Below are 14,353 nucleotides of genomic sequence, written 5' to 3'. Positions count from 1 at the left end.
CTTTTTGCACCAAATATCCTTTGCTTGAAAACCAGAAATGAAGGGACCGGTGGGAAGCGGCTGTGCTGGTCAGGGGTGTTTCCAGATACTTGTGGGCGCTCGGTGAGGAGCAGGCTGCAGTTCCCCAGCCGGGCTCCCAGGGCCCCATTCATTCATCTTCCCTCTTCTGCATCGGATCCAAGAAAAGTCAATCACCACAGGGGAACACGTTTTTTTGTTTTTGTTTTTTTAAATTTATTTACAATTATTAAGCAGTGTGGTCTTACTTCCTTATTCATAAACATTCCTATTAAAATAATCTGAGCTTATTCAGTCTGGTGAAGGGACTTGATGTAAAGACAACATTCTCATTCAAAAGAAGTTGGTTCCTTAGACGCTGAAGACCTGGCTCCTTCTTGCCCACCTTGCTCTACATTAAATACATAAACCAACAATAAATAAATAAAAAGATAGTTTACATAGTTGCACATTGGAAGCTGTGTGCAAAGGACAGAGGGTTTGAACGGAGTATGCGGCTTCTGCCCGGATGGCTGTGTGAGCAGAGAGGAGAGCGAACCGGCTCAGCCCAGCGGTCTGAGGACTGGCCCTAGGAGGAGGGGCCGCTTCTCCTGGCGGGCGGTTTCCCCAGCACGAATGTGGGGCGAAGTGAAGCACAGCTCGCAGCCTCGTTCAAACCCTCTGTCCCGTCCTGCAGCATCTGAGAGCTCTGAGGGCACCTGTGAGCACATTCCTCTCAGTGACCCAGGATTTCCAAGGTGAAGTCAGTGATATCCCGGCCACCTCTGCTGCTTCCCAGGAAGACGGGCATCTGTTCTGCTTGCGAGGTGCTGATGTACCAGTTGGGGTACAGGGCAGACTCAAATTCTACCTTGTCCAGGGCTCCTGTCTTGTTGAAGACAAATCGCTTGTCTATCTTCTTCTTTGGCTGACTGTTGAGGTCCAGTGTCTACAGCAAAACAGAAATACACATTTTCGTGAGGGAAGAAACAGATGCTCTGGGAAGCTGTTCTGTGGGAGAGAGGAAACCGAAGGCCGGGACCGGGAGCCAGATTCCTGAGTTACCTTGGTGACCCAGCTTTCCATGTGATGGCTGAAGGAGTTCTTATCCTTTTCTGAAACTGAGTGTCAGATGGTAGGAAGAATAATATAGGTGGGCATTTTTTAAAAAATGAAAATTAGGCTAAAGCTTCTAGGAGTACCTAGCTTCCAGGGACTTTGGCTGTTATTATGATTGATTATGATTATGATTATTTTCCTGTATTGATTTTACAGAGAGAGGAAGTGAGAGGGAGAGAGATAGAAACATCAATGAGAGAGAACATCTATTGGCCTCCTGTATGCCCCCCACTGGGGATCAGGCCCACAACCTGGGCATGTGTCCTGACTGGGAATTGAACTGGTGATCTTGGTGCATGATTCGATGGTCAACCACTGAGCCACACCGGCCGGACTATTGTTATTTTATAATGGTCCCGGCTAGACTTCAACTTGGACATGAAGCTTTAGCTAGGAAAGCTGGGAGGGAGAAGGAGGGATTGTGATTTGGGGAGTGGAGATGGTAACAGGTGACAGGTCTCTTGAATTGATTAATTTTCCAAAGGGTCATCTATCCAGTGAAACAACCCTGACAATCCACCATCTGCTGGGTGGGAACAGGGACAGGGCACAATAACATCAGTGAAATGATTTCATTTTCTGTGATGGAGGCGAAAGTTGCATGCACTCAACAGTCACAGCAGATTTATTTACAGCTCCGTCCAACTGTCCAGGAGTCTGCTCCCAGGCTTTCTGGAGGGAGAGGGTGGTTGTCTTGGAAGTCAGTGATGGCTAGGGTGCTCCAGGGGAACTGGGCAGGACCTTCAGCCCCTGGTCCTCACTCACCTCCAGCTGCAGGGTGGGCTTCTTGTCCTTCATCACACAAGACAAGAACAGGTTCTTCTCCTTGATGCCCAAGGCCACGGGCATCTTGTCGATACTTTCAGGGCCTGGCACAAAGCTCATGGAGAACACCACTGGAGGAAGAAGAGGGGCCGGTGGTCAGGGGTGCACAGTAGGGCAGAGTTGCCCCAAACACTGGATCTTACGCCCAGGACTCATACAATTTAGCCTCCTCTGTGGGACCCTCCCTATGGATTATCAGACACCACGGCAGGGTCGGTTGGTTGGTTCCAGTTTTGCCCAGAGAAAATCCAGGGCTTTACAGAGTCTCATTACAGGGGCAATGAAGAGTTATGAAGGGCCTAGTTTTTAAAAAGTGAAGGAAGGAAGGGAACCACCTTGTCATGAGCCAGTGTGGGCCCATTGTCATGAGCAGAACAATTTGATCAATGTGAAAGGCAAAGAAAGAGGTCAAGCTGGGCTCCTGAAAAAAATTAGGCACAAATCTATTTTAAAAATGTAGAGCCACTGGTGGGAAGGGCTGGCGCAAGAAGAGGCTTAGCTGGGGAAAGAGGCGGGGGAGACAGACACTCATTTTAATCTTCCTTAGTCACACCCGTTTCACTTGGAGGCCACAAGGTCATGTTCACAGCCCAGTTCTAAAGAAACAGAATCGTTCTGGCTGAGAGCAGGAAGCTGCCCCCAGTGGTGCCGCTCACCAAGGGCAGCAGCCTGGAGGAGACCAGTCTGCTCCTTCCCGCTGCTTCCTTGCCACAGCCCTGCACACAGGGTGCAGCCACGCTGGCAGGGTGCCAGGCAGATCCCACAACGAATGGGGTCCCCAGTCTTGGAAGACCTGCCAGTTATAGCAGAAAGATAAAAGTTCCTGCTTGTCAGTGAAATTTCCCTCTAAGGACCCATGGGGTGTTGGGTGGGAAGGATGTTAGGGGCCTAGGGGCTGGCAACGGGAATGGGCACATTATCTTTGCACCATTCTGCTTTCCACCTCGACAACAGGAAAAAGGAACCCGCAGGCGGTTAGGTCCATCAGATGACCCCTTTCTAGCAGAAGCCCTGCTGTGGTAGTGTCGTTAAGTGACTCGGCTAGACCGTGGTCCTAGGTGTGCTTGAGCGGTCTAACTTCTCAGTTACAACTCTTGCCAGAAAATGAAGGTGCCAAGGGAACCAATCTGGTGTCGATACTGGGAACCTCCGAAAAGCTTATATGCTTTTTATTACATGTTTTATTTTGTTTTTCTTTCTGACGGATGTTGATGATTTGTCTTAATGTTCTACTTTGTTGCAAATGTGGAGGACGAGCAAGCTGCCGGGACCTGGAGAGAGGAATCAGCATTTCCCAGTTACCTTGTCGGCTGATATTCGGACCGTTGAGGTGAAGAGCCTGCAGCTCATGTGGTTCAGACAGCACCAGGGATTTTTGGTTTCTGTCCCGGAGTGTGCAACTCAGCGTCTGCAGGGCTGCGTCACACTCGAAACTGTCATCCCACACGCAGTTGATGGATTCTGAAATGTGGAGCACAGGGCAGGCTTGATGATAGGAACCGGACTTGTTGGAGAACAAGTACGGCTCAAGAAATCGTAACACGGTGGGGAGGACGTTACAGTGGGTACGAACATCAGATGTGGAAACTGAAGACATGGGCTCAAGCTTCAGCAATTTTGCTTGCTACGGAAGAGCAATAGAGCGACTTATGTAAAATGGCAACCCAATAATACAGGCCCGACAAGGGCTTGTGATGTACAGGAGATTATGTGGGACGAAGCACTCTGAGAATGATTTGCAAGTGTGATTACTCATCAAGGTCTTATTTTGAGAACAGTTCCAACTAAAGAGATGATCAATTTGGTTTCTAGGCTTCTTTGTTTTCCTCCCATCGATGGGCCTAATGCTTGAAAGAATGTTCAACTCTGTAGAAAACTCTGTAAGAGTTTATCTGAACCAAGAATTTGAGGGCGTGCCTGGAAGTAAGATTTCAACAGATAGAGAAAATGCTCCAGAGAATGACAGTTTTGCGGTTCCTTTTGTATACATTAGAATCAAAGGACTTTGTAGTTTCCCCTTGTATGGTAATTTCACTTTTCTCTTGAAGTATTCGTAAGAAGAGGGAAATGCCCTCTCAGAATCCTCAGAGCAGCTCTCTGCTTGTTTCTGTTTCTCTTCTTTTCCTAAGTCCCATTTCAGTTTTCTATAGTCCTTCTTGAGGTGATCTGGCTTTTTACCATCAAAGCAGACCCCTCTTTCCCCGTTAAGAGGCCTTTGGTGAGGTCTGACATGACTGCTTAATTACTGGAGCTATTAATTACTGCTTAATTACTGCAGCTATAAATTCATGATTTTAGTAGCTTTATCTTTTTTTTTGGATAGTTTTAGAAAATTGATCAGCTGAATTACTGGTTTCACATGTTCTAACAGTTAAAGCAAATTCCTTTGTGAACCAACCCATCAGGGTCTTGGGGAGGATTGGGAACATCTTAATTATTCCTTAATTCTGTTCCAGCAAAAGGAATGTATACACTTGCTGGTGTCCCCCACCTGCACTGACGTTTCCCTAAAGGGAGCTGCTCATGTTTCTGGTTTTCCCAGTTTATTCTGGTCTGACTTTCTATTCTCAGTTTCCTCTAGGCCACTAGGGAGTGGTGGTGGAGGAGATGTAGGGGAGACAGAAGGGAGAGCAAGCTCGTGCAAGGAAGCTCAGAAAGCAAAGGATACAGTGGAGCGCTGGAGAGGGGGACAAATGGGGTGTTGGCATCTACTTCACAGAAGCCCTCCTTCGTTCAGAGACGTCTGAACTTCCCTTATTGACTTCCTGGAGAAGTCGAGGGCACTGTTGAGATGCTCAGTTCATCACCTGAGGTAAGCCTCCCAGTCATCCAGTTTAACTGGAGAGCCGGCTTTTTCCCATCGAGCACACAAAAATAATTTAGAGGTATCAAACGAGCCCCATTTTGGCCATCTTAAGCTGTTAACACTTTTGGTTAAATCTTCCCATTTCTGTAAGTACTTGTCGGCAGGGCTCCATACAAAGTATCCTTACAGCCTGCAGGAGCATTAATGGGGGCCAAGTGTCTTGGGGCTCCTTAGCCTTGAAGGCACAATTTTCCATGTTAATTTTAGTTTTCTTTTGAGATCTTTAGAGTTCGAACAAACTTCTAGGGATATTATGTGGTGGGTTGTAGTGTGTTGCTTTACAGGTTAAACTCCAAGGGGCTGTCCTCAAGGGTCACTCAAATCCTCTTAATGTCTGGGTTTTTCTCCCTGGCTAATACAACCCTGAGGCCTTGAAACACCAGGCAGCCGACCTTTATGTGTGCATACCCAGACAAATCGATTATTTAATTACAGTGCATTGGAACTCCCTATGGGCCACTGTGAGTCTTGAGAGTTCCTCAGATATTCCCACAAAGATTCTTAGTCACCTAAGAATACCTGAGATCTGAGCTGGGGGCACTAAATGCCCCCTTTCTTTGAAACTGAATGAATTCAGACTGTCATTTATCTAGCAAGCATTTTGTTCAGACACTCGGTAAACAATTCTGATGAAAAGCCAAAATTAAAAGCAGTCTCCTAGATGTTTGTGAATGATACATCCAGTAAGGGGCTAATATCCAAAATATATAAAGAACTCATACCGCTCAACATCGAACAAACAATCCAATTAAAAAATGGGCAAAGGGCTTGAATAGACACTTCTCCAAAGAAGACACACAGATGGCTAATAGAAATATGAAAAGATACTTAATGTCACTAATCATCAGGAAAATGTAAATGAAAAATGCCACAGTGAGAAATCACCTCACACCTGTCAGAATGGCTAGTCTCAATAAATCATCAGACAACTAGTATTGGTAAGGATGTGGAGAAAGGAACCCTCATGCATAGTTGGTAGAAATGCAGACTGGTGCAGCCACTGTGGAAAACAGTATGGGGGTTCCTCAAAAAATTAGAAATAAAAATATAATATGACCCAGCAATTCCACTTCTGGGTATTTATCTAAAGGAATCCAAACCACTACTTTGAAAAGTTATATGCACCCCTGTGTTCATTGCAACATAATTTACGGTGGCCAACACATGGAAGCAACCTAGATGTCCACTGATAGGCAACTGGAGAAAGAAGATGTGGTACATATATACAGTGGAATATTACTCAGCCATAAACAATGAAACCTTGCCATTTGCAACAACATGGATGGATCTAGAGGGTATTATGCTAAATGAAATAAGTCAGAGAAAGACAATTACCATATGATTTCACTTGTATGTGAAATCTACAAACCAAAATAAGTAAACAGAAACAGATACAGATAATAAACTGATGGTTGTTAGTTGGAGGGGGGTTGGGGAGAAGGGTGAAAAAGGTGAAGGGATTAAGAGGTACAGATTGCCAGATATAAAAACAACCACTGTAGTCAATAATATTGTTAAAACTATGTATGGTGTCAGATGGGTGCTAGACTTAAGGGGGATCACTTCATAAGGTATTTAAATGTCTAATCTCTATGCTATACACCTGAAACTAACATAATATTATATGCCAGTTATAATTGAAAAATAAATTTAAAAAAAATCAAAGCAGTCTTTAATTTTTCTCCTGTGCCTGGGTTACGTCAACCCTTATCTTATACTGCTACTGCAAGGGTATTCCAAGAACAGCTCAAATAGAGTGAGGACCTGTGACCTCGAGCAAAAGGGAGACCCAGGATTCCAAGAAGAAACTTGCCCAAGTTCACCTGATATGAAGTGGGAGCCGGTGGGGTCAATGGGCCCCTGCTGGTTCCTAGCTCTGGGTCCAGGCTCACCAGGTGGTCCTGGGTGGGCTTATTTAGAACCCTGTTGGCTATGCCAAATAAATGTTGACAAAAGAATGTCCAATCTGTAGAAAGCTTTGTAAGAATTTATCTGAGCCAAGAGTTTGAGGACATGCCTGAAACACAGTATCAACAAACTGAGAAATGCTCTGGAAAATAGCAGTTTTGTAGCTTATTTTATGCATTAGAATCAAAGGAGAAAATGAGAGGAAGGCTAACGAAATCCATTGGCGATAGATTAAGTGGGCAGGAGAAAGCAAAGTAGGAAATCCCTGGGATTCGATAAAAAACAAAATGGAGAGACACATCCTTCCTTTACATTGGTGGGCACAGGAGAGTTCATAACATTTACAGCACATAAAGATAGTATGTGGGGGGAGGGGCAAGATGACAATGAGGGGTTCTGTGGTCTCCTGCCTAGGTGCCTGCAGTTTGCCTCCAAGGGGTAGGAAAAGAAAACTACTTTAACAATTTCAAAAGTGTATTCTCCTGGAGGCATAAGAACAATGGACAGGACACCTTAAGGCAAAGAGTGACATCTGCTAAGGATGCTATAAGCCTGGGGCTTGATAACCTGCCATGACCTGCTCAGAGAGCAATTTGTAATCAGACCATTCTGGGTGATTACTCTGGGTTACCAAGCTTTCTAGGCCTGCCATGTGGCCCCCTGAGCTTGTCAAGTCTACTATGTTGCCCTTTTCATTCACAATAGTTTCAGCTTTGGGGAGTTTAAGTGACAGAGTTACGGATGCTGAGAAGGAAATGAGCGGAGATCTCCTGTCTGCCCTTAGCTCTCATTAAGTACCTTCTTTAAAGAGGCAAAAAAAGAGGCTCCTCAGGTCCTCGTCCTGGAAGTCCTGGGAGCAGACAATGGGCACTTTCCTCAGCTTCTCCACAGCGACAATGACCGACGCGACCTGCCTGAGGCTTCGGTTGTAGAGCTGGTGGGAGATTTTCAGCTGGATGCCCCCATCTGAGCTGAGGTCCAGGTCTTGAAAGGCGCACTGTGGAAAGACGGAGAAAGTGAGCATGTTAGGTGATCAGGCCTGAGACTCCGGTGTTGTCATCAGAGGGGTGGGAGGAGCCTTAGATGTAACTGAGCTTCTAACAGTAGATAAACTCCCGTCTCCCTGAAGCCCAGAGAGGTTAAGTGGCTTACCCAAGGGCACGTGGCAGGTTAGAGACCAGAATGTGGGCTCTCTGATGCCCAATATAGCATTCTTTTAGAATAAATCCCATTTGTACCTGTGTATCTTTTTAAAAAATTATATTTGTATTGATTTTTAGAGAGAGAGAAAGGGAGGAGGGGAAAGAGAACAGAACATTAATCGACTGCCTCCTGCACACCCCCACCGGGGACTGAGCGCACCCGGGCATGTGCCCTGACTGGGCGTGGAGCCAGCAACCTTTTGGTGCACAGGATGAAGCCCAATCAACTCAGCCACACTGGCCAGGGCCCTTGTGCATTTTTTTTACAGCTGCTCTACTAACTGTAAACTTCTACCTTTTTACACTTTATACCTTTTTTTTCAATCATCCTCACCCGAGGACGTTTTTTGTTCAGATAGAGTGGGAAAGAGAGAGAGAGAGAGAGAGAGAGAGAAACATTGATGTGAAAGGGACACATCGAGTGGCTGCCTCCCGCATGACCAACCAAGGCCGGGGACAAACTGCAACCGAGGTACGTGCCCTTAGTGGGAACCAAACCCGGGTCTCTCTGGACCGCAGACTGACGCTCTAACCGCTGAGCCAAACCGGCCAGGGCCACTTTTCACCTTTTTGTACCCCTAATACTCCAACACTACGCATTTACATTTTTATGTCAGCGATGATCATAATATTTTCTATACATCTATGCTCATTCAACAAGTTTTTAATTATTCTAAACAATTCTTTATTTTCCAGAACGCTGTTTCATAAGCATTCTACAAATACATTAAAAGTGGTTACTATTTGTAAAGTATGTTACCACTGTGCCGTTATTCAGAGAAGCTGTTAACTGTATAAGGCTGACTGGGCTTGTCCTGAGGCATGGCGTTGGTTTAAAAGCTTGAGAAGCAGTAACAAGCCTTCCAGCCCTGGCTGGTTTTGCTCAGCGGTTAGAGCGTTGGCCTGCGGTCCAGAGAGTCCCGGGTTCAGTTCCCGCTAAGGGCATGTACCTGGGTTGCGGTTTGTCCCCGGCCCTGACCCAACCAGGGCTATGCAGGAGGCACAAAAAATGGAAAAATGTCCTTGGGTGAGGATAAAAAAGAAGAAAAGAAGAAAAATAAATAAATAAATAAATAAACCTCGACTGTCACAGAGAAATGCTGACTGGGTAGTTCCCGCCGGAGCAGAGGCTCCGAGTAACAGAGCCAGGTTGCTGGGACAGGCAAAGGGCCAGCCAGAGAAGCCACACCCCACCCAGGACGGGACTAAAGCAGTTATGCTGGTTTGAAAACATTTTAGGTGAGACCCAAAAGGGTGAAGTGACTTGTCCAAGGTCAAACAGCAAGTGAAGGATCTCCTTCCCACTCCCCATTCATATTTTTGTTTACATCATCTGCATCTTGTCATTAACTCCACCCCAGGGAGCAAAAAACGATTCCACCTTAAAGGGGTGCAGACACATTAACTCTCAAGGTCATCTCCTCTGGGTTTCAGAACTGGGCTCCAGTGAGTAATGTAGGCTGAGCCCGTCTCCTAAGAGGAGAATCAATGGGCTGCAGCCCATTGAAGCCTTGGCTGTCTTTCTGACATCAGACAGCAAACCTTATCACCACTGTCATGCTCCTTGCCCTCTGCCAGAATGACGCCATCAGCAAGCCCTAGTGACTGACGGTGTGGTGTGGGAGCCACACAGTGGCCAGCTCAGCACACATGGCAGCCTGCACCTGTCTTTCTGGAAGACGTGAAAGTCATTCCATCACAAGCCACCACAGGATCAAGGTGGCCCAGAGCTCCTCCTCGAGCCTTTCCCAGCTCAAAGCACCTCTGCGTGTTGGATGCTAAGCTCCTGGTCTCACCTCAGTCTGCTGGAGGCCATCAACCTCAAAGAACAGGTCATTCTTGTTGTCACTGTAATAAAAACAAGCACTGCTCAATTATGCCTCCCAGACAAGCTTATTTTTTCTTCCTGCAAACAGTCTTTACTGTAATAGGAAGCTACAAGCAGCACGTCCCTTAAAGCTGCCGGGAGCTGGCAAGTTTCGTGGGGATATACGTGGAGGCAGGGCAGGCATGAGCGCTCCCTGCGGGGTCCTGGGGCCCAATGTCCAGCCCAGTTAAAATCTGAGCTTTCCCTGCCACCGAAGCCAACTTCTCCCTGTGCCACCCACCTGGCATCTCCTCCTGCTATGCCATCTGCAGGAAGCCCCGGCAGCGGCACTGGGATGCCCGTGGGTCCCAAGGCTGGGCTTGTGGGAAATCGGCATTTAAACCAGGTTAATGTGGAAACCTGCTTGCCACTGAGAGGCCCAGTCTAGCGGACAAATCTGGTCTCCACGCACAGACAGCATTTCACTCTAGAAAGGGGACCCCTGCTCACGTGACTGGTCTGTCTCCCCACTGACCTGTAGAAGCCCATCACTTCGCTGGCGAGCTCGGCGGCCATGGCTGCTTCGGAAACCTGCGAGAAGAGGGGAATGAGTGACTGCTTGCTATGCCAGGCCCCTGGTGAATTTCCCTCCGCACCCAACACACGGCCAGCACCCAAAGACACGATCCGAATGAACGAACAAATGGATGAGAGAGCTCCGTTTGGGGCCAGAGAAAACATTTAAATAAAATTCTTTTTTTATCCTCACAAGAGGACATTTTTGCATTTATCTTCAGATAGAGCGGAAGGGAGAGAGGGAGGAAGAGAGAAAGGACAAACATCAATGTGAGAGACACATTGAGTGGTTGCCACCCACACGACCCCAACCGGAGCCAGGGACAAACTGCAACCGAGGTACGTGCCCTTAGCGGGAACCGAACCCAGGATTCTCTGGTCCTCTGGCCGACACTCTAACCACTGAGCCAAACCAGCCAGGATCAGAAGAAGCATTTGCTAAACCAAACCCAAATCAGGAGTGCGCCTGTTAGGAAATCTGGGGCAGAAGCTTTGACTTTGAGCTCTCAGGTGCTGGCTGCTATGAGCAGTCTTGATTTCAGAATATTCCTCAAGTCATAGCACAACGGTACACTCGGCGTTTGTGCAAAAAGCCCAGCCTTCAGACAGCGAAGGAGAGAGGGGGAGAAGGAGACAGAGAGGGGGAGAGACAGAGACTCTCTTAGGACCTTGTCGTAAAAGAGTTTGTTAAAGTCATACCCACGCAATGAAGACTCTGGAGAGAACGGAGTTCTGGTCTAGCTAGCTGTACCTCGCAGAGGAATGCTGTCTGCCAATTTCTCCCTCACTGTTTTATAGCGTTCAAAAGCAGAAGTGGTGAGAAGAAAATTTCCCCTTTGGTAAACTGGTGTCATAATCAAGTTAAAAAAAAAATAAAAAGGATGATGGTAACTTCTGGGAGAAGGTAAACTGAACGAATTTTCCAGTCCATAAAAGGGCAGGTGGGCGGGAGCTGAGACACATATGCACACACATTGTCCCACAAATAAACAAAGTAGGATTTTCCTAGGTTAGAGGATGTTTTCATCGGAATTTTGGTAGGTACTGCAGTGAATCCGTAGATTGCTTTGGGTAGAACAGAGATTTTAACAACATTAATTCTTACAGACTATCCATTTCTTTGTGTCTTTTTTCATTTCTTTCATCAATGTCTTATAGTTTTCAGGGTACAGATCTTTCACCTTCTATTAGGTAAAATTTATCCCTAAGTATTTTATTGTTTTTGTTGCTATGGTCAACGGGATCATTTTATTTCTCTTTCAGATGTTTTGTTGTTAGTGTGCAGAAATGCACCAGACTTTGTTGAACTCAGATAGCAGTGCAGTGCCTGCCTCAGGGCAGCCCTCACATGTTAGCATAGGAATGAGTCGCTGGGTCATAACTGGTGCATGGAGTCTAGGAACGGGGTCTTCCCTGTCCCCTTTGGACAGCTATATCATCGCCCTTATTGTGGCACTGAACGGAAACCCTGCTCACTGAGCTGGTTCCCGCAGGAGGCTGAGAACTCTTTTAAAGGTGGGTCTACCGTGCCTGGTATGCAAGCTCAGACAGTGAATGCTTGCTGCCTGAGTAGGTGAGCAGGAATTGACAGTGTTTTCACTCAAATAAGCACGTGCCCATTCTGTGCCTATGCTGTGCTTGCTGCGTGGTTCATAGCCGGAAGCCTGACTTGTGCAGGGAGGAGAGAAACAGATTCTGCTGTGGGGCAAGGACAGCCAGTGGGCTTGCTCACCAAGAAGTCTTTTGATTCTTTCTTTGGCTCCTGGTGCCTTCCTAGGCAGACACAAGAATTTTATCTTTGGTAAGTTACATGCTCCCCAGGAATTGCAAAACTGCATCCTATTCAATGTATCAGTTTCTTGTGTGTTTGGTAAGCCATAGCCTGTTCTCAGCTCTGAGCCCTCACAGAATTGGGTGTCTGGTTCTTCAGATATCCCAGAGACCTTGTCTAGGGAACCTGGTGAAGTCCTCTTTTTGCCTCCACAGTATCCACTCTGCAAAGTAACCACTGGTCCCCAAGTCTCATTGTTGGAACTACCTCCTTGCTCAGAGTCTCTGCGTTGGAGTCAGTGGCACCCGCTGGTTTGGTAGTTCTGTGGGCTCTCTGACGGAGAACACGAGATGCTCTCCATCTGTGGATGTGATTAGAAGCTGAATGAGCCCTGGCCGGTTTGGCTCAGTGGGTTAGAGCGTCAGCCTGCGGTCCAGAGAGACCCGGGTTTGGTTCCCACTAAGGGCACGTACCTCGGTTGCAGTTTGTCCCCGGCCCTGGATGGGTTGTGCAGGTGGCAGCCACTCGATGTGTCCCTTTCACGTCGATGTTTCTCTCTCTCTCTCTCCTCTCTCTCCCTCACACTCTATCTGAACAAAAAACAAACAAACAAAAACAAACAAAAAAGAAGCTGAATGAAGGGTGAAAGCCAGTGATGAAGGATGTACTCCAGGGACTGGGGCCCCACGTTTGAGTTAATCTATTCTGTTCCTGGGGCTTGAGATAGAGGTAAGAATCTTGACTCTATTTCTCCATCATCCAGTATCCAGGGTGTATGAATCTCATTCTTTGTGCGCAAGGGAAAGTTTGGAGCCATGGGGAAATGCCTCTTGACGTAGTTGACTACACTGGTGTCTACATATCTCACCCCGGCCCTGTAGCCCACATGCAAAACCTGGCGGCATCCTGTCCCCCAGGAAGTGAAACGTTTTGTTGTGTTATGCAGCAGGTTGCCCAATATGTGTATTAAACTGTCTCTCCAAGGAGACCGCTCAGGTCACAGCACTTCCTTCTAGTCGCCAGAGAGCAGAGGACATCTCAGGATAGAAGTAGTGGCACTGGGGTGGGTCCTGAGAGGGTGATAATAATGCAGATGGTGACACGTACCCCGGGAAAAGGAACCAGCGGAAGTGGGGAGTGAGCAATGCCAGGATGTCGTGGGGAGCTCCAGCTTTGGGGAATTCTTCAGCTCTTACGTCACTCAAGACTTTCTCAGATGCAAGTTGCCCTCTACCATGGCAGGTCATTCCTCCAAGAGAGGAGACTGGCATTTACCCAGAGCGACAAGTGCCGTGGTACCATCTTATGTCTGATCTTGGGCTTCTACCCTCTCTTATGAAGATTGGCTCTACCCAAATAGTTTTCAATCATTTTGAACAAGAAGACAAGCAAAATGATCATGGCTAGTTTCTTATATTCTCATGGGTGAATGTAGTAATGTCCGCTCTCTGCTGTGGGTCATTCCTAGGGCTCCTTCTCTTGCTCAGAACTAAGCCATGATGGTTCCCACCATTTCCCCCAATCTCATCTCATCCTTGGTGTTGACTTCCCAACATTGTTCTATATATATATATATATATATATATATATATATACACACACACACACACACACAGACATACATACATATATATATATATATATATCCTCACCCGAGGACATTTTTGCATTTAGATAGAGCAGGAGGGAGAGAGGGAGGATGAGGGAGAGAGAACCATCGATGTGAGAGAGACACATCAAGTGGTCGCCACCCACACTACCCCAACCGGGGCGGGGGACAAACTGCAACCAAGGTACATGCCCTTAGTGGGAACCGAACCCGGGACTTTCTGGTCTGCGGGCTGACGCTCTAACCGCTGAGCCAAACTGGCCAGGGCCCTAATATTGTTATTAAGTGTCTGCCTCTCCCTGCATAATTTCTATGGGTCTTTCTGGCATCTGAAAGTATGAATGTCCTGTGTAGCCCTATCTGTCTCCATGGATGCTGCTCTCCTTTGCTTTCTGCTTTGAGGATTATTTGGGATTGGACGACTTTTACTTTTGAGACCTCTGCTCCTCATTTTATAGCACCATCTTCTTGGGCCTGCCACCCCTCTTGGACCGAGGTCCTCAGAGAGGGGACTGGCGGACCCAGGGATGCACCCCTTCTCCCCAGTCTAGAGCAAGGGAGCTTAGCTACATGAGCGGGGGCTGGGCCTGATGAGGTGTATGGACTGTTGGCTTCTCCACCTCTGGGAGGCCAGTAAAACCTTGTCTTTCCTTTGGATCCAGCAACAAAAGCC

At 47.1% G+C, this 14,353-nt stretch overlaps 1 protein-coding gene across 1 annotated transcript; it reads right to left on the bottom strand.

Moving 5' to 3' along the window:
- Positions 1-257: 257 nt before the first annotated feature.
- Positions 258-11,093, bottom strand: IL1B (interleukin 1 beta). The gene is made up of 7 exons (XM_036262810.1): positions 11,000-11,093; positions 10,260-10,315; positions 9,714-9,765; positions 7,514-7,712; positions 3,244-3,402; positions 1,882-2,012; positions 258-946 (listed from the first exon to the last, which is right to left on the bottom strand). Exons 2-7 carry the CDS (start codon positions 10,298-10,300, stop codon positions 734-736), a joined length of 795 nt encoding a protein of 264 aa, XP_036118703.1. The 5' UTR covers positions 10,301-10,315; positions 11,000-11,093; the 3' UTR covers positions 258-733.
- Positions 11,094-14,353: the final 3,260 nt, after the last annotated feature.

This window comes from Molossus molossus, unplaced genomic scaffold (genome assembly GCF_014108415.1).
Source record: "Molossus molossus isolate mMolMol1 unplaced genomic scaffold, mMolMol1.p scaffold_m16_p_15, whole genome shotgun sequence".
NCBI lineage: Eukaryota > Metazoa > Chordata > Mammalia > Chiroptera > Molossidae > Molossus > Molossus molossus.
The sequence above is the reverse complement of the archived record's forward strand: the minus strand, read 5'-3'. Positions and strand labels throughout refer to the sequence as shown.